The following is a 27,384-nucleotide window of genomic DNA, read 5'->3' on the forward strand; positions in this document are numbered from 1 at the left end:
CCTCTCTGCCTCTAGGACTCGAATGTTCGTTTCATTCCCCAGATTAGGGAAGTTCTCAGTTACGATTTGCTCAAATACATCTTCTAGCCCTCTCTCTCTCTCCACTCCCTCCAGGATTCCAATTATTCTGACATTGGAACACCTCATGGTGTCACTTATTTCTCTGATTCTATTTTCATGAATTCTGAGTTGTTTTTCCCTGGCCTCCTCTTTTCCCTTTTTTATCTATTATACTAGATAATAGATCGCTTCCAGATCGCTTATTCTCTCTTCTGTCTCAGTTACCCTAGCTGTTAGATTATCTAGATTGGATTGGATCTCCTTGATAGCATTTTTAAGTTCTGCCAATTCACCTTTTATTTCTGCCCTTAGAGACTCTATGTTGCCATTAATTGATTTCTCCATTCTAGCCATTGTCTTCACAATTGCTAGCCTGAATTCCATCTCTGACATCTTGGTTATGTCTGCATCCATTTGTAAATCTGCAGCAAAAGTCATAATCTCTGAGTCTTTTCTGTTTTGGGGGCTCCTCCTCCTAGTCATTCTGTTGATGGGTGTTTGAGGGAATGTATAGAGTCCAAATTATTGACCAGAACCCAAGCAAGATGCACCTGTTTTCTTGGGACCTTAGGGTTGCTGGCCTCTTGTTTTCCCAGCCTGTCTTCTGGGGGAGGGGCCTGCCATGCTGTTACTCAGGCAACCCTGTTTGGGCAGAGTTGCCCTGCGCCCCTGTGGCGGGGGATGGGCTCAGTGGGAATCAGTCTTTGGGGCTTTTGTTCTCTGGCGCCTTTCCCTGGCGGCTTTCCGCGTCTCTTCCGCGAGTCAGAGCAGAAGAGACCGTTTCCAGCCCTCTGCCTCAGAGCAGAGAGACCTCAGTCTGTTCTTCATTGAGCTCTGCAGGCCACACTGTCTCCGTTTCTGTCCCTGCTGCTATAAACTGCAGCGTCCTGGGTTGTGCGCCCCTCCGCAGCGCTCCCATTCCTGCCTCCAGGTCGGGGCTCGTCTCTGCCCTTGGTGCTTCTAAAACTGCCAGCTGCTCCCAATTCATGTGCGTGCGACTCGCCGCTTGGGGTTTCCACCCCCGAGGGTTGCAGTTCACTGGCACGACCCCGGCACACCGGGTTTCCGCCTCAGAGGCTGTAGTTCACGTGTGCACCGCCATCGCTCCGTTTTCTGTCCACGTGGGGGGGGGGGGGGGGGCGCTGCAGTTCGCGTGCACGCGACCCTGCCAGTCTGGTTTTCCACCCCTGGGCTGCCCTAAAGTTCTTTCCCGACGCTACGGGTCTGTGAGTCTGTGCCCCGTCCGCAGCGCCCGAGGGTGTAACTCACTGGCGGTGTAGGATCCCCACGTCCAGGCACCCTCCCGCTGCTGTTTATCCTCCAATATCTGCCTGCAGGATCACGGCTCTCTGCTTCATACCTCAAAACCAACTGCCTGCGATATTCTGTTTGTAGAGATCCAGATCTTCTTACATCTCAGGCTGGTTTCGCGGGTGCTCGGAGTTGTCTGGTAGTTATCCAGCTCAATTCCAGGGACCAGTTGAAATAGGGTCCCCTACTCCTCCGCCATCTTTCCCCTCCTCCCTGGCCTTTTTAAATAACTTTTTCATCGGGGCGCCTGGGTGGCTCAGTCAGTTAAGCATCTGCTTTCAGCTCAGGTCATGATCCCAGGGTCCTGGGATCGAGCCCCACATCAGTCTCCCTGCTCAGTGGGGAGCCTGCTTCTCCCTCTCCCACCCCCCCTGCCCTTGTTCCCTATCTCGCTGTGTCTTTCTCTGTCAAATAAATAAAATCTTTAAAATAAATAAATAAATTAATTAATTAATTAATATATAAATAACTTTTTCATTAATGGCCACTTCATATTATACTATTTTTCTATTTTTAAAAAATATTTTATACAAGAAATATATCATGTTACATATTCAATACATACTTACATGTATTGAAATTTTCTTGTCATTTTTTGACCCTATCCATCAATGTAGCTAGCTATCCTGCCATACATAAAATGTACATTTTTTTAATAATCAAAATTCAAAGTATTTTTCTTCATGGCATCATGATGGTTTCTTGTGTCATTCACACAAAGGTGTCTGTCACACCAATATTTTCATTTTTACAAATCTTCCATTCATAGTTTCTTCTAGAACTTTTAATGGGTTTTCTGCTTTTGTTTCAACTATTTCAATCTTTGATCCATTGGGATTTATTATTTTTTATGGAACTAGGTAAAATCTATATTTTATTGTTTGTTTCTTTGTTGTCTTTTGGAACAACGAAGTCCCAGTTTGTTAACATTTCAAAATGTTCAAATAATAATATTCAAAATAGCACTCTTATTATACACTAGATTTCTAGGCCTATTTCTGGACTATTTATTCATTTCCATTAATGTATCTGCCCACTCTTTCTTTAATACCAAACTTTTAATTATTATTCTTTTTTTCTTTTAAGATTTTATTTATTTATTTGACAGAGAGAGAGAAAGCGAGGGAGGGAATACAAGCAGGGGGAGTGGGAGAGGGAGAAGCAGGCTTCCCGCTGAGAAGGGAGCCAGATGCGGGGCTGGACCCCAGGACCCCAGGATCATGACCTGAGCCGAAGGCACATGCTTAATGACTGAGCTACTCAGGTGCCCCTAATTATTATTCTTTAGACTATTTTAAGATCTGGTAAAACTAGATGCCCCTAACCATTACTTTTCTTCAGAAAAGGGGTTCAAATTATTTTTTTCCTGAGGATTTTTACCCAGTTGGTATTATGATGGGTATTTCAATTGGAATGTCCAGTGCTAATTTTAGCTAGGCATGGAAATGATATAAAATACCTATTACTACATAATTATTTTGAAGTTTTTTTTTTTTTTTTTTTTTTTAAATCTCATTGGGAAGGCACTCTGTAGTGGAGGAAAATGGGTAAATGGGTTTGGGTTTGAATTCCAGATGATCTATTTACCATATGAATGGCCTTAGGTGAATTCCTTAACTTCTCTGCTCCTTCATTACCTCACCTATAATATATAGTTATAATATTTATTTTGTAGAATCCTCTTGAGGAAAACTTACATGAAAGCTTATGGAACTTATAAAGCTGAACAGGACTTGATTCTAGAGGAGAGGTGGGTGGGGAGATGGGTTAGCCTGGTGATGGGTATTAAAGAGGGCATGTATTGAATGGAGCACTGGGTGTTATACGCAATGAATCATGGAACCCTACATCAAAAACTAATGATGTAATGTATGGTGATTAACATAACATAATAAAATAAAATTTAAAAACAACAACAACTTAAGCACATGTTACCTGTTTAATGACTTTGCTATATTGTTAGTGATTCAAATGACCAGCCTGATATGTTTAGAGATGGGGAATGTTTAAGCAAATTTATGCAAATGACTTATGTCCCAAAGTCTTGAATTTGGTATGATCTAACTACTTTAATGACATTGTGGCTAGTCCTGTAATTTAGGAAGGGAAGCCATTAGGCTTCTGTTCATGCAATATGCCCGCTTATAATTATCTGAGTCAACAGCAAGCTAAAACTTTTCTTCGTGGTGTTGGAACATTTCTGAAGGTCATAGTGTCCTGTCAAAGGGAGATTTGGAAATCTCTTCTGCAAGCATTTGCTGCTAATTCTAGTATCTTAAAGCCCTGTAAGCTAATATCTTCCAAAATGCACTGTGATATTTGAAATCCTACTTCCTACATTACTCAGGGGAAACAATGCACTTCACTAAGCTGTCTCAAGCTAAAATTCAGAGTCTATTAAAATGAATTCATTCTCTACAGGAGAAAAAAACGTTTCTTCAGCTTAACGGCTTCTCTGCAAGCACAGTGGGAGAATATATTTAGTTTAAACATCTCATTTGCTTGTACTGTGTGTGTGTGTGGCTGGGGTGCACTTGCCCACAGAGGTGGCTGTGAGTTTACAGCTTGCCTTCTCACTCAGGTTAGGGAAGTGGGCTTGCTATGTCCAGACTATAGACCCTAAGGGCCTGTTATTAAATCTATTCACCCATTGATTACTAACAATCATAAGAATGAACACTGAGAGCTTTCCATGTTCCAGTACTGGGCAGAGTGATTTACATAATTATTTCATCTAATCCTCACAATAACCTTATGAGGTGGGCACCACTGAATAATATGTCCAGTCACTAAGGCAGGGAATACGTACACAGGATTGTAGCCCAGGAAGTCTGATCAGCGCCCAAACATTCCTAGCATTTTTACTATACAGCCGGCAGTACATTAGTTAAATTAATAAATTATTCTAATCACATTCTTGAAAAATAGAGAAATCTACCTAACTAAATTATTTCTTATAGGCCCCCCTACTCTCTACGAGTATAGTTAAGAAAAAGGTTTCCCTACAAATCCATTAAAGGATATTGAACATAGATGTAATATATTATTTGAAAAATTTCCATAAGTTTTCTGTACTGAAATCAAGAAGAAAGCAGAAAACAATTGGACATTATCCATTTGACTCTAGCAAAGGTGGAAAATGCATGAATGCCAATTATAATATCCCAAACATCCTTGATTACAACATAGTTCCATTTTTGTCTTAGCCTCAGATTTGAAGAAACTGGGCAATCAGACTTTTCAGCTCTTCTTGTTGTTTTAAGGTTATTTATTTTCATTGACCACTCTTACTCTCTTCCTATCCTATAAGTAATAAGCTATGTGGTCTGACTTTTCTTATAGCCATGATGTGAACCCAGATAATAATGCACTGGGATCTTAATTAAAAAAAGACTGAAATGTCACATTTAAAAAATATCTTGCAGGGGCACCTTGGTGGCTCAGTCAGTTGGGTGTCTGACTCTTGATTTTGGCTCAGGTCATGGTTACAGGGTCGTGAGATTGAGCCCTGTGTCGTCAGGCTCTGCACTCAGCAGGGAGTCTGCTGGAGATTCTCTCCCTTCCTCTCTCCCTGCCCCTCTTCCTGCTTGCTCTCTCTCTCTCTTTAAATCTTAAAAAGAATATCTTACTAATGTCTCAAATTTTTATGTATTTTAAATTAGATACTCTTTGGTCTTTGGAAATAAGTTAGCCATATTTGGTTTGCTTATCTTATATATACTGATATATTATAAATTATTTCAGCCAAATATATGATTGTAAATAAACATTAAATATTCCATAGTAACGGTCTTTTTTTAAAAAGATTATTTATTTATTTTTGAGAGAGATACAGAGACAGAGAGAGAGAGTATGAGTTCAAGAGTGGGGGAGGGGCAGAGAGAGAAGCAGACTTCCCAATGAGCAAGAAGCCTGATACAGAGCAAGATCCCAGGACCCTGAGATCATGACCTGAGCTGAAGGCAGACGCTTAGCCGACTGAGCCACCCAGGCGCCCAGTAACTGTCTTTCAATCAGATAACAGTGTTTATTTTCACAGAAGAGCATTGAATAAGCATGAAGCAGACAGTACTGAAGAAATTTAGGTAGAGACAAATATAAAGACATGAGAATTTCCATATCTCTTAAACTTATGATACATCCAACCCAGGTTAACTCTCTGAAAAGGAAAACAAAAGGACCTATTGAGAAACTGCATGCCATAGAAACTTAGAGACTTAATACTAACATTCCTTACTTCTTACAATAGTGTCTGATTTGTCAACTTGCTCCTGAAGTCATTTACTTATGATTTGCTTTGTTCCAGAAGAGATTTTGTATGATAAAAGCTATTTGCATTTTCATCCTATCTTAATTCTTGGGAATTAGCAGATTCACTACATTACTACTTCCTATATCATATTTCCCTAAATTTGTTTACTTCATGTCTCAGTTATCCTTGAGTTCTAGAATATCAGAATTTGGCCCATGTCCTCCTATCCACATCCTTTATGATTTTACACTCTGCAATTTTATCCTTCTTCAAATCTGTGTCTTTCTAGGCAGAAGAGTTCAATTCTTAAGTAAGGAATTTTCCCATTATAGTTTGAAAATGCATAGAACATAGAAAAATGTATATTTATTAAAAATACTTTAAAATTAGGAGTATTTTAAAATTCTAGACTTTGAAACAATATTAATAATATTTCAGAATATCACAAATAGCACTTTCTTATCTCATAATATAAAGTGTATGGAATCAGAATATAGATAGGAGGCACATCTGTTCAAAAAATGTAATATCAAATATATAGCTATTATGAACAGAAGAATGTTCTATTTTTCCTTTCACATCACTGCTAATTCTTTTTTTTTTTTTTAAGATTTTATTTATTTATTTGACAGAGAGATAGAGAGCACAAGTAGGCAGAGGGAGAGGGAGAAGCAGGCTGTCCACTGAGCAGGGAGCCGGACTTGGGGCTCGATCCCAGGACCCCAGGATCATGACCTGGGCCGAAGGCAGCCGCTTAACTGACTGAGCCACCCAGGCACCCCAATCACTGCTAATTCTTAAAGCGATAATAGTTTCTTTTCTTATTGATTGAAAAATGAAGTTTTGTTTATTATGATGAGGCACCATCCTGCCTCCTTTGTAAAACCACCCTGGTAAGCATACATTTACTTTGATCTTCAATGAATATTTTGCAATGCATCTCTTATATTCCATAAGAAAGCACAGCCCTGATTTTAAGGGAAATGAATGCACAAAGTTACATGTTTCTCTTTTCATTTGAGAACTAGATCTGTAGGAAGATGTTAGAGAGGTATGTTACCTGGGTTAAATTACAAAGCTAAGAAACTATTAGGTCTACAGTTTCTTGCACCTGCATAAGTGAACCTTGTATGAACAAGCTGAAAATCATGTACATTAACTTTAATACATATTAACAAAGCAGAAGAGATACAATTTGAAAATAACTGCTAATAAAATACATTATTGTAATTCAATTAATATTAATAGGTTTAAGAAATAAAAAGGCTAAGATGCATTTGGTGCTCATTTTAAAACATTTTGCAGGTAGAAACCAGGAGCAGTAAGGGCACATACATGGTTTTATGTTTGGAAAGCGGTTTTTTGCTCTGTTCCAAGGCAGATCGGCATCAGTTGAAGAAAGATCCTGAAGAAATTTTGGTAGTTCCTGTGGAATGAAGTCATTGCAGTTTAGATTTATTTCAGAGGTAAACAAGAAATTCTACTTAGGAAAAAACTATTCTTTATTCTAAACCCTTTTATTTTTAAATTGAAAACACCTCTCATAACTGCAGAAACAAGGTCAAATTAACAGCAATGAACTTATGTAAACGTTTACTGAAAATATCCTGAAAAAATTGGTCAGTTGGTCTCTTGCTTTCTCTGGGATAACTTCTTTGTACTTTTAGAAGCTCTAAGATGTGGCAACCATGTTACTAATAACCCTTTTCCATACTTTACTAATGGTTTCAACAGGAACACACTGAGTATTATTTAATATTTTAATGTCTACTTAGTAGGGGAAGGGATTTCAGTGATTTATTTTTTGTTTTTTCTCCTCAGGCAGTGTGATTTCATGCCTATTAATTGGTACAACATTGGCCAGTTTAAGAAGATGCCAAAGGTCAATTCCTGTTCTCAGTAGGCATTGTTAAATCGATACTGGAATGCAAAGGTGTGATTAAGAATTATCAGACACAGATGAAGGGTCAAGGAGATCCATTATTGACATTTTGGTAAAAAATCATGATATGATCCATTCATCATTAAGAAAGTTGGTGCAAGAAAATGTGTTCATTATTTTGTTGAGCTGGTGATTTATATTTACAAAGTTTATAGTTTTTCATTTTAGAAATAAATCTCAACTTGCCAAATTCCTTAAAAAGTGTTAAAATTTTTGTTTTTACAATTTTTCAACATCATTATAAACTACTTCTTTTATTAGATAAGTCTTCCTTTCCCCCTTATTTTTCCTCAAAAAGAAAATCCAGACAGTCTTTTGCATGTGGCTATGTGCAGTGTAAGCATCTGAAATCTGATGCACCGGCATAAAAGGCTTAGAAAAAATTTGTTTAATCAAGTAGGGAATCCTAGAACCGTTTCCCTGTGTCAAGGTGTTAGGAGTATATGTCAGCATATTCATATAGATAAAGAAATAGAGGAGAAAACAGAGGTGAAATGGAAATCTCCTGAAAGGTGGTATTTTTTTTCTGTAATTATTTCACATAGAAGTTTCCAATTATAGATTTAAATGACTGTGGCCTTGATAATCAATATCCAATTACCAGGTTGACTGTTTGGATAGTAATGTCACACTTGCAACCTTTTTCTTACCAGGGAACACAGGGCCTCCACCATCCTATTCAGTTCTTTCTCCTACTGTTTGTTCTTTTCAGTGGGATCATATGTGAGTGAGACTGTTTTGCATCCTTATGCTTTTGCATTCCTTCTCTCTCTCTCTGGGATACTCTTCCCCCTTTATTTACCCATTGGTCTTCTGCTTGTCTAAAAGTTCATCTCAAACAGCACCTTTTTGTGCAGTCTTTTCTGACTGCTATCCAAATAAAGTCAATCCTCACTTCTTTCTGCATATCTGTCATGATACAGTGTATTTATGTATTTTCTGTGCATGTCTGCAGTTCTTATCATAGTTTGAGCTTCTTTATGGTAGAAGTCATAGTCATAACATATAGCTAATACTTGTGTCAGCCACTATTCTTGGTGTTACACACATTCAATTGTTTTAGTATTCACAACTCAGTGAGATAAATACTATTATTGGTAAATACTATTATTTTACAAATCAGGATATGGAGGAACAGAGAGTTTATGTGATTTATCCAAAGTCACTTAGCTATTAAGCATTGAATCGATATATATTAATATGCCAAATACAATGCCTACCATATAGTAGAAGCTTATAAATATTTAAGGTATAAGTGGTTATGATCTGAGTTTTAAAGTTTATCAAATATGCATTTATTAATTTAAATATAATTTTGCTTTAAAAATCTTAATACAGCATTAGGATAAAAAATAATTTAAAGAAGTTCCTTACATATATAGATATGTTTATATAATACATACATACAACCTATATATTTGTATCTAAAAAGTTCTTAAAACCATAATCTCCAAAGAAGTTGAACTAGAAATTTTTTCAATGTAATATATGTGAAAATGTTGTTGCTAATAAAACTTTTCATCTACTCAGTCATGCATAATGTAATTATATTCGCTCCTCTTCTAGTGAAATTACACTTTTGCTTCTGAACAATTGCGAGTTCTTGCTGTGTAAATGCTAAGAAAAGTTTTATGGTACCATCTATTTTGTTAAGTCCAGGCCAATATTACTTAAGAAGCATAACCAAAGAGCTGTAGGAAATACCATTAATCTTCTCACATTTTGTTATTATTTCCTGAGAGGCTGAAATATTATAATCCTGAATTATTCAAGCCAATTGCTTAATTCTTTGTTTCATAGGTTCACACACTAAAAATTTCATGAAAAAAAAAAGAAATAAAGTTTTTGGTGACATTTAGAAATCCATATTACTTATATAATACAAAATAATCACATAAGTTTGGAAAGATGCACACAAGTTTTAAAAATGTTTAGAGATCTGATATATACCTTATGCATTAATATAATTTGAATTTTATAGATACACAAAATGTTGAAAACAATATAATTAATCTTAACTTTTAACTAGTGTTAAAGTGGAATGCTCTTAACTTAACATATTCTCCATAAGGTGATAGTGTATTTATTTCATAGTAACTTAAATATAGGCCTCATAAAACACGGGTATTTTTACTTTTAGATAGTTCTAGAAATAATGTTTTTGTAGTTTCTGGAAACATCACGTTCTGTTCTCAGGTTCATCTATATCACTAACATAAACTAAGCAGGCAAATATAAAATGGAATTATTTGGTCTCTAAATCTAAAATAATTATTTAAATATAAAACCACATATATGGTAAAGCCTAAATCTCACACACCAGCAAAAACCAATGAATACAACCTTCCAGACTTTCCAGACTCCCATGCACATGTGGATGAAAGAGCAGAGCAGAAATGAGGCCAGGCTGCCATTGCTGGGGAGGTCTGAAGAAGAGTACCCTTTCCTCACACAGTAGGTGAATAATTCTGTTCAGGTTGCACCAGAGGCCACCCCGTGTAACATTACTATCCAAACAATCAACCTGGTAATTGGGTATTGATTATCAAGGCCAGAGTCCTTCATGGCCTTGCATGCTTAAAATGGACATGAAATGTGACACATGAAACGACTGGAGGTCTGGCAATGTTGTGACAACTGCTAGTAACATACCGAAAATTCTTCTTGAAACTTTAGGTTGTTGTTTGTGCAAAGCTCTTCAACATGTTGCAGGAAGGACTTCTTGCTTACCGGCCTCCAAGCAAAGAGAGGTAGAAAATGGAATCATGTTAGACTGACACTGGCCATACAGTGAATAAGTCAAAGAACAACAGATACTTCAAAACCCGTAAACACACAGCCCTTTAAAGTCATTTTGCCATATTTACAAAATTAACTTCTCCCCTGTAAGTGTGCTTTCTTTGTAGTCCTGGCACAAAATCCTTTCCATTTTTAAGTGACTTTATATGAATGATATCACATTGTAAGGAAAAAAGTTTTTCAAGTAAATATAAGGGCATAAAGTTATCATTGAATCCTAAAGCACATAATACCTCTTTGTCATACAGAAAACATTTTATACATTACAAAGTTTTAGAAGATATAAAATATTGCAGTGACCTCATTCTCATAATGACATGGTTTTTAAACCCTAAGGAGTTTAAATATCCCCGTATTACTTCCCAAGCTAAAATACAGACATGCAGGCTTCACCCCAGAGAGAGAGAAAGCATTTCTCCAGTTACCATGCAATTAGTCATGCTTTTATGATTTATATCCAGCTTGGAGGTTTTTCTAGCAAACATACAAAAAAGGAACCACACATTAAGATTCATTGAATCAGTGAATCTAGCATTGACATTCAAAAAGAAGAAAAGATATTTAACAAACTTACTTGATGGATTTTCTATAACTAAGTAACCTGCAACAGAGATTGTGTTAAATGCATGATAAGCTGAGGGGATAGCTCTTTCTGAAAGAGTTCTAGATTAAAATCAGATAAATATAATAAATCAGTAATGTATGATGTGCTATGACTTTACCTGATACGCAATCATTATTTTAAATTCTATTTCATCTTTCTAAATTATATTATTTGGACTCAATATGGCCAAATAATAACTTAGCTTCCCTCTCAAGCTAAGATACTCTTTTAATATTGTTAGGCCTTTGGGGTACTATGTTAAAAACAGGTCACTTTTTAATATATTGCATAGTATTTAGAGTCTAAGAGAGTTAATGTGGATTTAAAAAAATATTTTCTTTGTCCATAGAGAATGCTTAACCAGGGGGAGTGGATCTTTGAAAAATGACATCATATTGCCTAAGTTTTATTTCATGAGTGAGTTTTGATAAGTATATAACCATAAAAAATCACAATTCTTTCAGTTCCTTTAGACATATCTCCTGTGACAGTTCATTGGTCAAGTTATTCATACTCTGAAAAAAATTGAAATAATTTTTAACAGCCAAATAGACTATGCAACACACAAATTCAAAGATGGGAACATCTTTAATAACACATTTGTCATGCACAATCAATTAGCACTGCAAAACCACAAAAGGCACAAAGTATAATGAAATAAAATCAATAAAATAAAATTTTTTCAAAGTTTTAAATTTTAAGTATTATCAAGGACGATTTTACTGCATTCCTGAAGTGAATGATGTTTATAAGAGGATGTGGTTTTTGAAGTAAAGGACAAATGAAAGAAAATAATTAGATTGAAAAATGTGTCGTAATGAATACTATGAAAATGGTTACAAAAGGGTGTGTTCAATGAAAAAAACAGGAGTCAAAAAGTTCATTTTTTTACAATATAGAAATTGGTGAAAAATAGGGGGTGCAGGAGCAAGTACTACCAAGAAGAATGATAGAATTCTGGTTAATGCGATAGGTGTCCCCAAGGAGGAGGTATCTCCCAGCTTCTCAGGGTATAACATCATACAACATCCCATTATCAAACATGGAGTCACAGTGATAAAACAGCAATGTTTGAGCAAAGTCTTGGTAGATGAACTTGTAAGCTTCCTACAATAACCTAGAATGATTCTGAGAAGGCAATAGGGAAATTTTTAACTAAATGGATATGGAGATGTTTGAATGGGCTATTGAATCAGAAGAATCCTTGATTTGGAGTTTGGGACAGGAAGATAGAGGATGTCTGAATTAGAGGCCCTGGAAATACTTCTGACATAGCAATAGATAAAGTGGGGACTGAGGCAACAGTCAATCCCTGTTGGAAATAATTACCCTTCAGCAAAGACCAGCAAGAAAAAATATAATCATGGCCTAGACCCATACCACCCAAATACACATAATGACTGATGCCCGGTGCTCTTATGCCATCATGTTCCTCAGAAACAGGAAAGGCGGGGGGTTAGGTTGGGCAAATCCTAATTAACTGAGCTTAAGATAGAAATATGAATGAGATATTTGAATTGGCAAGATCAATTTCCCTGCTACCACACAGAAATGGAAATTCTTGACTTGCATGGATATCACTTTCATAACAACAGAGAATATTATTCAATTTGTGATTGGTGAAATTCACACGCACTGTATCTGATTTAATGACAGGCTTATGGTCCACCTATTTAAGAACAGTCAGACTGCCATCCTACAGTAGGAGAGTCTCTCTTTTCCCAGAGAATCCAGGATTATTTGAGGTGGTATTGGCAGAATATTTTTACTAGGCTATCTAGAATCTAAAGTAGGGCTAACTTCTGGGCAGCAATCCATAAGGAATTTGAAGAATCAGAATACATTCATCAAATCCTCAAAAGACATTAAACAGGGGCGCCTGGGTGGCTCAGTCGTTAAGCGTCTGCCTTTGGCTCAGGTCATGATCCCAGGGTCCTGGGATCGAGCCCCACATCAGGCTCCCTGCTCAGCAGGAAGCCTGCTTCTCCTTCTCCCACTCCCCCTGCTTGTGTTCCCTTTCTCACTGTGTCTCTCTCTGTCAAATAAATAAATAAAATCTTAAAAAAAAAAAAGACATTAAACATGAATAATCATATTAAGATATAAATCCACAAGAAATAGCTAAAGCACCATGTTATTATTCACATCCTTGCTCTTTTTCTCATTAATGTTGTCTATTCTCATTTAGAAATTATAACTAATAAAAATAAAAATATTTAAAAAAAATTAATAAAAACTAATAAAATATTTTTCTTTTGTCAATTTCTTTATAGTTTCTAAACACTACAGAAAGTTGTTTTTCAAACACTATAGAAAGTTGCTTTTTTTTACTGTATTTTATTTTGCATTTGAAAGATCTCTCTAAAGATACTAATTTTAAACTGTAACTGGGTAGCTATTGGATCCAGATGGATATTTGTGAATTCTTTCTGTACTATAAAATATGATGACTTCAAATACCTGCTCCAACAAATACCAGCTACATTACCTTGAGCAAGTTACTTAATCTTTCTTGTGCCTCAGTTCCTAATTTGGAAAATAGGGTAAGTACATGTAAATTAAGCTCATATATGTACAAGCTTAGAAAAGTCCTTGGCTTTGGAAGCAATACATAAATATTAGTTAATATCATTAGTATTATAATTGCTATTTCTACTTTATTTTGTAAAACTCAAGCTCCTCTTACCCATCTGTCCTACAATTCACACTGATATAAAGGAAGATTTTTTTCCCCAAAAGAATATCCTATCTTAATTTTACTCAAAACTGGGTAGATTAAAATGTGCTAAATTAAGCAGCAAGATTTCCTATTTTATTCTTCTTAATCAGGGTCTCCAGCATAAAGAGTGGTCATAAATATCCAGACTTCAAATCTGAGTTTGGCTTTCTAGTTCTCAATTTAAGATCCTAAATAAATCCTTAATACCATAAAGATTATAATAATTCAGTTTTCACATTATCACGTGAAGGCATTCTCATCACACTGGCATTTTAATGTTATTCCTTACAACTACCTTTCACATACCCCGTTTGTATTCCAGCAATTCTCTGGCATCCCTCCCTCTCGGTTTGTACCATTCTAGGTGTTTTTCCACAACCAGGTCCTACTGATTCCTCAATAGCTGATTCAAATGTTAACTCTTCCATGGGCCTTCTTTGTTCTATTATAGAGAAAATAATTTCATAGAAATGAGATTTCTATGCACAAACCACTTTCCACCTTATATTATGGCTATATAAGCACCTGTATTAAGGATACATGCATTGAGGTTCTTGTGTACTTGAAGGCAGGGGCAGGATTAACACTGCCTTACTGCAAGACCCTCATAACCTTATTCATGTAGACAATGAATAAATCATTATTAAATATACAATTTTGGATGCATTCAGACTAAGATACACAGAAAGCTAAATGTAAGCACTGTGCTTATTATGAGAGTATCTGAACTGAATGAATTTCCCACTAAAATAGTAAGCAATTGAGAATTTTCAGGAGCTTTAGATAAGTATGATCAATAGATGTATCAATAAACACTATATGAGTCTAGGGTGCCTGGGTGGCTCAGTCAGTTAAACGTCTGCCTTCAGCTCAGGTCATGATCCCAGGGTCCTGGGATCGAGTCCCATATTGGGCTACCTGCTCAGTAGGGAGCCTGCTTCTCCCTCTCCCAAACCCCCTGCTTGTGTTCTCTTTCTCTCTCTGTCAAATAAATAAATAAAATCTTTAAAAAAACCCAAAACACTATATGAGTTTAAAAGCCATATTAGATCCCCTAACATTAGAAAGTTAACAGGTGCTAGGAAATTAGATATATGAACAATAAAATCATCTTGCCTATCCAAGTAAAAAAAAAGATAGACTTCAAAAAAAGAGTAAGATCTGTTTTGGCTTTATTTTCATTTGTATCACTCTCTTTATCTAAACCCAGTCACTTTATGTAACCTATTCTTTACATGTATATTTACATAATGTGAGAAACAAGACTTCTAAAGTCTAATTTTTATTTAATTTTCCAGTCTATGCCAATGTCACCAGTATGTGTGAACTGAAATTGAAATACCTATCTGGGTAGCTTAAATTGAGAAGACATTTTGGCAAATATTACCTAACTGTTTCAAATAAAAGATTTTTTTGTTGTCTGTAGTAGTTTTGATACTTAGCCTCATAATGTATGGGTATATTCTTCCTTTAAGAATTGGCTGCATCCAGGGGCATTGTTAAGCGTCTGCCTTCGGCTCAGGTCATGATCCCAGGGTCCTGGGATTGAGCCCCGCATCGGGCTCCCTGCTCTGCGGGAAGCCTGCTTCTCCCTCTCCCACTCCCCCTGCTTGTGTTCCCTCTCTCACTGTGTCTCTCTCTGTCAAATAAATAAATAAAATCTTTACAAAAAAAAAAAAAGAATTGGCTGCATCTGGGGTGCTTGGGTGGTTCAGTAGGTTAAGCATCTGACTCTTGATTTTGGCTCAGGTCATGATCTCAGGATTGTGAGATCAAGGTCAGACTCTGTGCTCAGTGGGGTGTCTGCATGAGATAGTCTCTCTCTCTCTCCCTCTGCCCCACCTCTTCCCACTCTCTCTTTCTCTCAAATAAATAAATAAATAAATTTTTTTAAAAAGGAATTGGCTGCATTCTAAATTTTATTATAGGTTTTAAAGTTTTGTTTTTAAATAGGAAAAAAATTAATTTGGACAATTTATCCAGGGAATTAGAAAAGAAGGTGGGGCATAATACAAAAAAAAAAAAAAAAGCATTGACTTTTATTGATGAAGAAATTAAATTCTTTTAAAAAAACTGTTTGGTTAGATAAGTATTAAAAAAACCTTACAGAAATTAATGTGCGTGAAAGTCAACAATGTTATTTCAGGAGTGCTATTTTCAAATTAAGTGATCTGTGAAGACACTCAAAGAAACTCATATAGAAAACTTTTTATTAACATTTTTAAAAACAATTTGTTACATGAAGAGCATTTTAGACTGGTATTGTATTCACTTACAATAGTGAATGATCCTGTCAAATCAAATTCAGTTCATTATTATATAAATCAATTTGGGAATTGTCCAGATTTCAATAAGAAAACTGACCACTTTCTAACAGAAAGGGCTAAACGCTTTTTATTACATGAATCTTAGCTGTCTTAAATCCTATTCCCTTTTGTTGAAAAGGGTATTATTTCATGTCTGGGCTCATTTTTTAAAAGTCTATCAAAAACTTAAATTCCACTCAGATTACTCTTGATAGATCCAGAGAGGAACCATTTATTTATGTTGGCAGTGGTGATTGAAGACCATATTGTCACAGAGACTCAGCTTTCCCTCAAGGTCAATTAGTTGAAATCTATAGGGAATTAAAATATAGTCCAAATAGAGAGCCATGGATGATAGCCTATAGATGAGCAGCTTAAATCAGCATTACCAGTGGCACAGGACAAACTAGAAATTTTGTGTTTTCTACTTAAGTTAGGTTAAAAAGAAAGGAACCTCAAATTTTATTGCATTGATTTAAAATATGTACTTGGCACACTGACATGTACTTCATATTCAAATAAAAATTTGTTAAGAATCTATCTTTCTGGTAAAACATATTAATTAATCGTTTCAAGTTTTATAAAATGCTGAGTGTGAATTTTTAATTTCTATATTTCAATCAAGCCATTAACTGTTCCAACATTTACATCTACTTCTATAATGATATCCTATTACTTACCCTCAGCATTTACTGTAATGCTTTCAAAGGTGTCTTCAGTTTTGTTCTTTCCTATTGTTTTATTTATTCTAGGCTTTAAAATAGTATTCTTTCAGATCTTTCTTTCCTTTTAAGATTTTATTTATTTATTTGACAGAGAGAGTGAGAGGACACAAGCAGGGGAACAGCAGGCAGAGGGAGAAGCAGGCTCCCTACTGAGCAGGGAGCCTGACGTGGGGCTCCATCCCAGGACCCTGAGGTCATGACCTGAGCCGAAGGCAGACACTTAACCGACTGAGCCACCCAGGTGCTCCATTTCCAGATATTTCTTCATTCTTTTACCAAATCACCAATAATTTTTCTGTGGTCCCTAATATAAATTTAAAAAGTTATCCTAACCAATCCTTAAAAAGTTAAAAATAGAACTACCATATGATCCAGCAAGTCTACTTCTAGGAATATATTCACAGGAAATGAAAACAGTAACTCAAAAAGACATCTGCACCCCCATGTTTATGGCAACATTATTTACAACAGCTATGACATGGAAGTAACCTAAGTGTCCATCAGTGGGTGAATGGATAAAGAGGTTGTGGCATATATATATACACACACACACACACACACACACACATATATATACATACACACACACACACACACAAAGGAATATTATTTGGCCACAAAAAGACGAAATCCTACCATTTGCAACAACATGGAGGGCTTGAAGGCATTATGCTAAATGAAATAAGTCAGACAGAAAAGGACAAATACTGTATGAACTCACTTATATGTGGAATCTAAAACACAAACAAACAAGCAAACACAAATTCATAGAGAAAGAAATCAGCTTTGTGGTTAGCAGAGATGGAGGGCAGAGGGAGGGGGTACTGGAGGAAGGTGGATAAAAGGTATAAACTTCCAGTATTAAGGTAAATAAGTACTAGGGATGTAATGTACAACATAATGACTATGGTTAACACTGCTGTATGGTATATTTGAAAGTTGTTAAGAAAATAGATCCTAAAAGTTCTCATCATAAGGAGAACATTTTTTTTTCATTTTTTCTTTTCTTCATTTTTTTTTGTATTTATATGAAAAAAATGTTTGTTAGCTGAACCTACTGGGGTAATTACTTCACAATATATGTAAATCAAACCATTATGCTATATACCTTAAACTCACACAGTGATGTATGTCAGTTATTTCTCAATAAAACTGTAAAACAAAGTTAAAAAATATTATCCTGATAGCTGGTACTGTAGAGCTGACTCTAAAACTTCACCTTATAAGGTAAACATACCACCTCAATAAGTAAGTAATGTAATATTTTTCTTATTTAACTAGAAAAACAATCAATTCTTTAAGTGCTGTCCTAAGTACTTTCTCAGCATATTTCCTGTAAAGACAAGTAAGCTTAAAAGGAGCTTAGCTATTTGAAGGGCAGCTCTTTGGAGGCAATGCCCCTTCCATTTTAATCACAGAATTTCCAGTGCCCAGAACAGTGCTTGGCACTTGGTAGGGTCCGACTGATACTTCTTTTACCCAAACAAAGTAAAATGGACATTTAGATTAATAAGGAAAAGCAACGTTCTTGCTGATGTCAAAGAGGTAAGAGAAGATTCCCGAGGTGGCAAGAGTTGAATTTTCATTATTACTAAGCCTCTCCACATTAGCACTTTTGAAAACAAATTCCTGACAGACGTTTTATTTTGTCAACCACATATCCTAAATTACAGCGAGGGGCACAGGCTTAGCTACCTTGGGCAAGAGGGCAGAAGGAGTAGGAAGAGAAGATGAAGAAACTGCTGATAGCTGTGTGAAGAGATGGGCACAGGCTCTCGGTGAGGATGGAATGAAGAGGACACAGATGACGTGCTATCATCTAAAAAGTGCTTCGAGCCCAAACTATTAACTAATTATCTCATCTAGTAAACACTTAATTACCTCAGTTAGGGGTTAGAAGGTAACCTTGGAAAACTAAATTTGGAGGAAGACTACATCTGCCTTAACAAATAGGATTTATGTACAGGTGTTCTATAAAGGTCTGATGAATCCAAACCATTAAGTTGAGCTCTATCGAAGTAAGACCTCTGACTAAACAGGGACACTACTGACTAATTTGAAGAGAGAAAATGTGGTGTTCGAGGAGAAACATGAGGTAAAAATGGAAGGATTTTTCTGAGGCATTAATGGCATAAAGCAAAAAAAAAAAAGAAAAAAAGTAAAAGAATTCTGTTTAATGATGACAAAGAAAGATACTTGGCAGAGCTGCTCCACCAGACCCCTTGTGAGTCTGGAATGCTGAGAGGTCAGCTTTGAGTGCTGGTTGGAAATGGATATTTTATGTGTGATGTGATCACTTAAATCTTTAGCTCAACAGAGTCTTTACTTTGACAACTGAATCTGATCAAGCAGGTCCTTTGAGGAAAATGTATTTTTATAAAACTATTTTAATTCTGTCCATGGAAACTTGGCAATTAGTTCACAGGAAGCAAAACAAGTTTACCTATGATTCCAAAATGCTAAATATGACTAGAGTAGAAATAGTCCTGGCTTCCACTGTTTTAATCATGCTGTCTACTACTATTCATGATCAATGAGAATGTCAGGAGCCTTGGCCCCATCCACCCCTGTGGCTCATGGAGACTGACTCCTCTGTCATAGATTTGGGATTTTGAAATCAAATGCATTTTCGTTCTTTGCCTCCATTCATATTCTTTGCACGAAGAAACTGATTATCTCTGAGGCATTCAATCTGTTGCTGGGGTCCCCGGTAATGCTGACATTTTGTTATGCTACCTTCAGAAGGCACAAAGCAATTTTTGTGCTAGCATATAAATGACATTTCCAAACATCAGAGGAGTGCCTGAAAACATGCACAGTTAGCTACCCATTGATTAGGGCAGAAGTACAGATACTATGAACTGTGTCACTCTGTGTATGTCCCAGAGGCAGAGAACGGGAAATTTCATCATCTTGGTCCTTACAGATTACCACCTGCAGTAGTTGAAATGAGCTTTTGTGAAGTGTGGACCCAGACTCCATCTGTCAGATGGAGAACTCAGCTTTGTATCATGTAATAAGACAAGATGCATGTGAAGAAATCTAGGTGGAAACTTATTTTACTGTCAAAGCTAACACAACATGAGAACACAGCAAATTCTCAGGACATGCACATTATGAGTCAATGTGCATTTTGATAAGGTTAACTTTACCATATCAATAGCATGCAAATTATAGAGGACATATTGTAAGTAGAAAGCATAGGGCTTTTTTGGGGTTTTTTGGCTTTGGAAAAAAATAGCACGTTAAACAACAAAACGCTCAATATAGTGTATTTAAAAATATAGAGCACACCACCTGACAAGATGAAAACCATCACAACAGAGCTCTGCATCACCACAGTAACTTACTGGATGACAAAAATCTCCTTGCGTCTAAAGAAAAATGAAGAATATCTGGAAGTAAAGATTCATTATTTATTTAGTACACAAACACACTGGATTATTTTTTGCTACTACAAGAACATGAGCATTAAATATCTTGAGCTTCATCCTACTTCAGGACACTTGTCTGGAATTCACATATTTGTCAGACATTTCTTATCAGGATTCATGTATTTTTGCCATTGTTTGCAAAATGGTTTAAGAGAGAAGTAAAATCCATGGCTAGAACCTGTCAAAGAATTGATGGCGATTAAAATGCTAATGATTTTACATAGAACTTCATGTATCAAATATTATGTGTTCTTATTGAAGGTACAATAAGACTTGCACTACTAAAGATTTTTCAGTTTCTGAAGTTTGAACCTATAGTAAAATGCCATCACTCCTTTGTCCCATGTCACTAAAGAACAAAGAATTCAAAAAAAGCAGTTCTTCCCTTAGAATCATTTCTCTGCATAGGAAAAGCTGCCTCAAGAAGGATCCCATAGGGTCTTGTCTTTTTAAAAGGGGTTATATTGATCTCATCTAGTAAGCTTCTGAGTTACACACACACACACACACACAGAGAAGTACAGGTGTATCTTATCTCTGAATCCAACGCACGCAGGCTAGCATCATGGCTGTCCTGTTTACTACCACCTTGGACAGTTACTTAAATTCTCTAAGCATCTTTTGTTTTTCAACTGTAAAATGGGGATAAAAATATCTACCACAAAAGGATTGAAAGAGTTAAGTGAGATCATTACACACAGAGTTAACACACAGTAATTGCTCAAAAACAGTAGCAATTATTTATATTAGCAAGCCTTCTATGTGAAAGTAGATTGGGATGATTTTTTAATTTTATAAAGATTGTAAATAACAATAATAATTCCAAATGTAGTATTCTGATTTAAAGTTTACAAGAGCTTCCTGAAGACATGTACATTTAACGAAAATTCAACTTGCACACTTCTAAAGTTATAGAAGAACGAAAGCAATTCAATTGTTTGCTTTCTTGAGGATTTTAATTCCATTCATGATTACTGGATTGGGCCTTGAGTCTAATTAATGCACCATTACATTCATTCAACTAAAATAGGCAAGAGAATTAATATGGAATGATGCACAAAATTTGGGGGGATAATTGAGGTTTGGAAGAAATTGAGGGTGAAGTAAGAAGATTAGTAACATTGATTAATGTTATTCTACTATGTGGTTTTTTTTTTTTTTTTTTTTTCTGATTTAGTCACCCTGGGTGGGGGTGGGGGGTGGGGGAGATTGGAGATGGGGAACCTACTATAACTTAATTAAACCTGGTAAGGAGACAGTAAAAAATAAACATTTTTAGCAAATAGAATATTTAACTTGTGAACCCTCTGTTAGGTTATTTAATTTTAAGTGTTATAACTCTCTTGGGAAGGTAGTTTGTGTGCAGTTAAATTAGTTAAAGCAATCCATAGGGTCAGCTGGTCTCAGCAATCTTGAAGAAACAGGTCTGTTTTACCTGAGTGTTTGCTAATTTTGCCAATATTTCCTCCTGGAAACCTTTCTCACTTCCTTGGGCTAAGTGGTTGTGTTTCAAAGGAGCCATCACAAAATGTTGTTTTGTTCATTTCTTTAAAACCCCAAAGGTCATTTTCTAATCTGGTGAATGTGGAAGAGATGAGCCCAAAATATTAAATACCCTCCCTAAGAAATATATCATGCATTGTCTAAACTTAAATATAAAATGTGCATAAGGAAATGGTATAATTATCATTCCAAATAGGAAATGAAAACATTATCTTGGCCTATCCTGAATGTTCTCATGGAGTTACAGAGTACTCAATCTTTTTTTTTTTTTTTTTTCCAGAGTACTAAATCTTCATTCGAGTTTTGTTCTTCAGGAAGAAAAATTACAATGTGAGAGAATTCTTCTTTAGATCCTTTGTGAAACAAGGTAAAATATAATTAAATAATAAGAGTTTACACACACAAAATTTACAGGATGAATCTTAACACGTAAATAAATATACAGGCACATGTCATAAAATGAATAATTTCTTAACTATAAAATTCCAAGTCCTTGACAGGATTTAGTACAAGCATCATAATAACTTTTGTTAACTAGATAACTCCCTAAAATTAATATTTTAATTATTGATTAAATCTTCTTCTTTTATCATTTCTCTTACGGACATGTCAAGACATACAACACTGAAGAAAACTGCTAGTCCAATATGCATGAAGAAAGTGGGCAGGTTGGAAGGAAAAGAACATGCCTAAGCCTCAGGTAGAAACAGCATATATTAGCTGGGTAGATTTAAAGGAAATCACCTAAGTTCTCTCCGGCAAATAACAAAGACATATGATGTAAGTTATTCAACAATTTAAAAACTAAATCAAACTCCCTGATTCTTTACTCTCAGAATCTACTATCAGTCTCTGGTTCTACTCTCATGCCCTATATGCCTTTTAATAGATTTAGATCTTCCAGCACCTCAAGACAAGTGAAGGGCTTGAGAGCTTCACTGAAGGATGGCCCCTCGTATATGTGCACATGACTAATTATGGATCTGTTAGTTACCATTTCTTCTAGACTTAATTTCCACTGTATTACTGACCTTATTCACATGAAAAACCTTCAATAAATAGTAAATCTGGAGACAGATCTCTGTAGTGAAGAGTTAGTACTCAAACCACTTGATAGTTATTTTAATAAATTTCTGTAATAATCAAGCAAAGCATATTATTATGTGCCACTGGAATTACAAATACGGATGTTTCACAGTCATGAATGCTGGAATCATATCAAAAAGTGAGAAAATAAAAATCATAGAAACTAAAATTTCCAACTTTACTATTATTGGGGGTAATACATACTTATGACCTATGTGCAAAAATAAATATTATTTGAAATATACCTGAAAGACACTTATACATCATTTTACAAATAAATCCACATATACATAAATAAACATGGAAGCAGGAAAAGAAATAATTAGGAATCAAGATTAAATAAGGCAGTCCCTGATTTATAAAAAACCAATAATAAACAATCTATGCAGTCCTTATCCATCTTTTCCATTAGCTGCCATGACAGTCACTGTTAAAAAAAAAATCTTCCAGCTTTTAGATAATGGCTGTGTTCAGAAATGCAGGAAAGGGCAAGCTGTGAAAACACACAGAGCTTAGGGAATCTAACCTCAGCACAGCCTGCCTAGAATGATAACCTCCTTGATAAAGAGCATTTTAATACTGACTGGCTTTTTTCACTTTGTTACGTCTTATCTCTTCCTAAAGATCTACTTACTAAGGACTTCTGGGATATTAATAAAGATTCTTTTAAAAAACTGCCCCTATAAGTGTTTGGACACTTAGAACATTTTAGTATGAACAGATTCAACTAAATCGTTCAAACAACTAAAATTAATTGCACTGAGAGATTTGACGTGTTGTCTCTTGTACTTTTGGGTGTTAGAAGACACTGAGACTCCAGGCCTGTGGAGGTGGTACAAACATTGAGAAAGGGAGTTGAGAGAATACTACAGAAATTCAGTTGGCCCGCAGGGGGAAAGGAGAAGAAACTTCCTTTTACTACACAGGATGACCCTTTTAAGGACCAAGACATAGCCTAATATTGGAATGCTCTATTGCTCCTAAGATGTGGTTAACTCTGGCAGGTTACCCTGCAAATCTATTGCTCTTTCATACATAACATTTCTAATGTGGAAAACTATGTCCTGGATAATAGATAACCTTCTTCCATATGGTCTTTGGAATACTATCCATTTTGTTGTATCCATAGAAACAACCTCTATTAGAATATAAACAAAGGTAAATATCTAAATATAAAGAGTAAGTTTACCTCTTTAACAGAACAAATTTCCTTGTAATTTAGTGATAACACTGAATGACTTTCATTTTGCAGTATTTGGAAGGCCCCTGCTTATCAGATGACACTTCCCTCTGTAACACATATTTGATATTTTTAGGCATGCTGGAAATACTCTTTCAAAGTCAATCTATTAGGTAAAGACCAGCTTTGCTAAATGACAACTATAAACAACCCCCTTTTAAGTTCAAGAACCTTCATGGCGTATTTCCAGAGTTAATAATAGTTTTTTAAAGCCTAGCAGAGTTGTTCATGTACTTTGTAAAAACTGTCATGTGCTTATAAGCATCACAAAATATTGCATCTTATAAGAATCTAAACTTGCTATGATGGCCTGATGACAGTTTTTATTAAGAATTTGATGAATTATCTTAGTAGACAAGTTTTTCAAATGTGTCAACATTGTGAATGATTTATAATGATTTCAAAAGGACTTAAAATATTTACTCTTTAAAATTAAGCACCTTTACTATTTCCAATACATACTGATGCCATGCTTTTCTTCCCAAAGGTAATTGTTTACTTTGTATTTAATTTTTAAATACTAAGCAAGTAAAAAATAAAGTGTTAATACACAAGTTAGATTTTTAATGTAATTTCATACTAAAATAAGGAGCTATGAGGCTTTTATAAAAATGATATAAACAACATCAAGTCGTTACAAATTTAATTAAACTTGTGATTAAAAATATGGACACTTCCAGAAAATCCAATATAAAAGAAATCTATCATATGAAGTGAATTATTAAACATGATTTTAAAGGTTTCATGTGTAAAAATATTTGTCTCAGGAAAAAAAAAAGAGCTTGGTTGAACGTTATAGTCCGAGGTTCATATTGAACCCAAAGCATGAGGAAGATTAAGTGATTCTCCGAGCACCAGTGAGAAGTGTGCAGAAGATGGAGGTCACTCTTTGAAAGAAGATCTCTATGACCTGTGTAAATAGGAGCCCCACAAACACTTCCAACAAGCATAGGTCAGAATAGGGTCATGGCTCCAGGCCCTCTGAACCACTGTTCGCCAAGAGGAGTGTGCTCACCGCGTTAATCTCTCGTCCTTCAGTTCCAGGTCTGCCACAGTGACGAGCTGATCCAGCTTGAATTTAGTGTCAATAATTTCTGCGTCTCGAGGAGAGTATGTGCCACCTTCTTTCTGCTTCTGTCGAATTCTAAAAAAGTGTAGTAAAGCCCAAAAAGGAAATACCATAGAAAGCATATAAAATTAAGTTTCCTTTTGTTTTTAGATATCAGTCAAATAATTTCTTTGTTGGGGTCACATCTCTGAATATGGTGCAAATTTATAGGTACTCAACTTATTTTTCCTGTTTTAATTCCATAAAAGCTAATTCTACTATATTCCTTTAAGATGTTGCTTTGTTGAAGTTTCAAATTTTAATGAGAATCAGTTGATCAAGGCCTGGGCCACTGGCAAACTTAAACTACAGGGCAAATGAAATTGAAGCTGTGAGCTTGTTTTTCCTCCCGATAGCTGTCTCTAGATTTGTCATAAAGAGAAAGTATGCCAAAGTGGAACCAGCTCATTGCTACCAGCACCAGCGGTAAAAGACCATGTTCCATTGTTTTATATACACGAGACATTTCTACATTCATGAAAATGCATAGAAATATGTTTTAAATTGTCTCATAGGCTTTTTATAAAAATATTGTACAGCATATAATGTTATCTTTATTTATATTCAGAAAATTCAAGTTCAAAAATAAAAATCACATGAATCTGAGAATCAAATCCAAGTCCTTTCATTTTTAAGCCATTTACATGATTATTTTTCTATGACACAGTATGGTAATTACAAAGTGATATTAGCTATGCTATCTTTTACATTTCAAACATTTATTATGTAATATGAATTATTAAGGATGGAAAAGAAAGTATAAAATATGGTTCCTATCCAAGAACATTACAGTTTAGTTGAGAAGCAAGATCTAAATGTAGAAAAAGCAATAAAAAGAAAAAAATTCCAAATTCCAATTCATAGGACAACTACTAGTATTGTCAGGAAGTAAAAAAGTGAGATCTGATTTGAGTGTTCCAGAACGAGAAGGAGGAGGAAGCACATTTCTGATTGACCGTATAAAAGCAGAGTTGTAGAAAAGCCTAAGGAACATTCAGGTGAGAAGAGACCCATTTGGCCAAAGAGAAGTATGTTAGGAGGTTGTAGGGAATAAGAGGAGAGAATTTCTTATCCACATCAGGAGTTTATCCTGTAAGGAGATGAAAAGTCAGAAAAGATTTTAGAGCAAGGAACAATATGAATATGGCCAAAGCATGCCCTTCAGGTACAAGGAAGATATCTTAAACAATCTATCCCTAAAAATGCCTAGAATAATGACTTTCTCTCACTATCTCTGGGAGGAATCTGAGAACAGTATGCAGCATAAGAAAAATACTTGTTTCAACAGCTCTTCAAATTATCCATCAAAATGATGATTTAAGAGATTCAAGGTGAAAGAGATGATGCATGGCATACAGAATATGGGACCACCTTCTTCAAATAAAATAAAAACAGCCTACTGAGCTACTTAGGAAATTAGTGTCGTGGTTACCTTTGCAAATATAAGGTCCCTTTAACTCAGAAATCTACTTTATGAAGCCAGATTTTAGGACCACAACTAAGATTTCCCCTGAGACCCTGTAAACAGGAAGGGAATTAGGAGGCTGATACTGGGAATTTAAAGGGACCCTTGGAAAATGAAGTACAGACTTGTTGGTAAAGTAAACAGGAAGAAGGGGCCCACCATGTAAGGAAGTTGGACATCTTCAAAGTGTTGTCCTGATTGTAAAAATGATCTCTTCTGTATAAACTTTAAGATTTAAACCTGATTAAAATATTTTTCATTAAACCTATCAGTTTTAAATTATTTTTTAAAGTGCAGAAATCCGAGAAAACCTTCTGCTTTTGTGTTATCACTTTATTATCTCTCAGTTTTAAACCTGCTCATTGGGGAGGGTATGTGCTATGGTGAGTGCTGTGAATTGTGCAAGACTGTTGAATCATAGATCTGTACCTCTGAAACAAATAATACAATATATGTTAAAAAAAAAAAAAGAAGAAGAAGAAGAAGATAGCAGGAGGGGAAGAATGAAGGGGGTGGAAATCAGAGGGGGAGATGAACCATGAGAGATGATGGACTCTGAAAAACAAACTGAGGGTTCTAGAGGGGAGGGGGGTGGGAGGATGGGTTAGCCTGGTGATGGGTATTGAAGAGGGCATGTTCTGCATGGAGCACTGGGTGTTATCCGCAAACAATGAATCAAAAACTAATGATGTAATAATGTATGGTGATTAACATAACATAATAAAATTAAAACAAAACAAAGCAAACCTGCTCTTCTTTGCCCCACTCTGTGATATTGGAGCTAGACTCTATACTTCCCCTTTGCCGGCTGCTGGGATGCTCAGCTTTGT

The 27,384-nt window shown here is 35.6% G+C and overlaps 1 protein-coding gene and 1 long non-coding RNA gene across 2 annotated transcripts in view; one reads left to right on the top strand and one right to left on the bottom strand.

Annotated features, from left to right (window-relative positions):
• LOC135364405 (uncharacterized) overlaps positions 1-27,384 on the top strand; it is a 155,452-nt gene that overhangs the window by 52,849 nt on the left and 75,219 nt on the right. The window contains exon 2 of the long non-coding RNA XR_010411426.1: positions 21,936-22,022. This is a non-coding gene — a long non-coding RNA (uncharacterized LOC135364405). The remainder of the gene's footprint in view (positions 1-21,935; positions 22,023-27,384) is intronic.
• Positions 1-27,384, bottom strand: part of PTPRQ (protein tyrosine phosphatase receptor type Q) — a 200,457-nt gene that overhangs the window by 20,894 nt on the left and 152,179 nt on the right. Inside the window, exons 35-38 of the mRNA XM_064590841.1 lie at positions 24,997-25,125; positions 10,939-10,965; positions 10,218-10,299; positions 6,959-7,049 (exon numbers count right to left, since the gene is read on the bottom strand). Coding sequence (XP_064446911.1) covers positions 6,959-7,049; positions 10,218-10,299; positions 10,939-10,965; positions 24,997-25,125 — 329 coding nt within the window. The remainder of the gene's footprint in view (positions 1-6,958; positions 7,050-10,217; positions 10,300-10,938; positions 10,966-24,996; positions 25,126-27,384) is intronic.

Source organism: Mirounga angustirostris, unplaced genomic scaffold (assembly GCF_029215605.1).
Source record: "Mirounga angustirostris isolate CCGP_5_RB_7025 unplaced genomic scaffold, mMirAng1.0.hap1 SCAF_5, whole genome shotgun sequence".
NCBI classification, from domain to species: Eukaryota; Metazoa; Chordata; class Mammalia; order Carnivora; family Phocidae; genus Mirounga; species Mirounga angustirostris.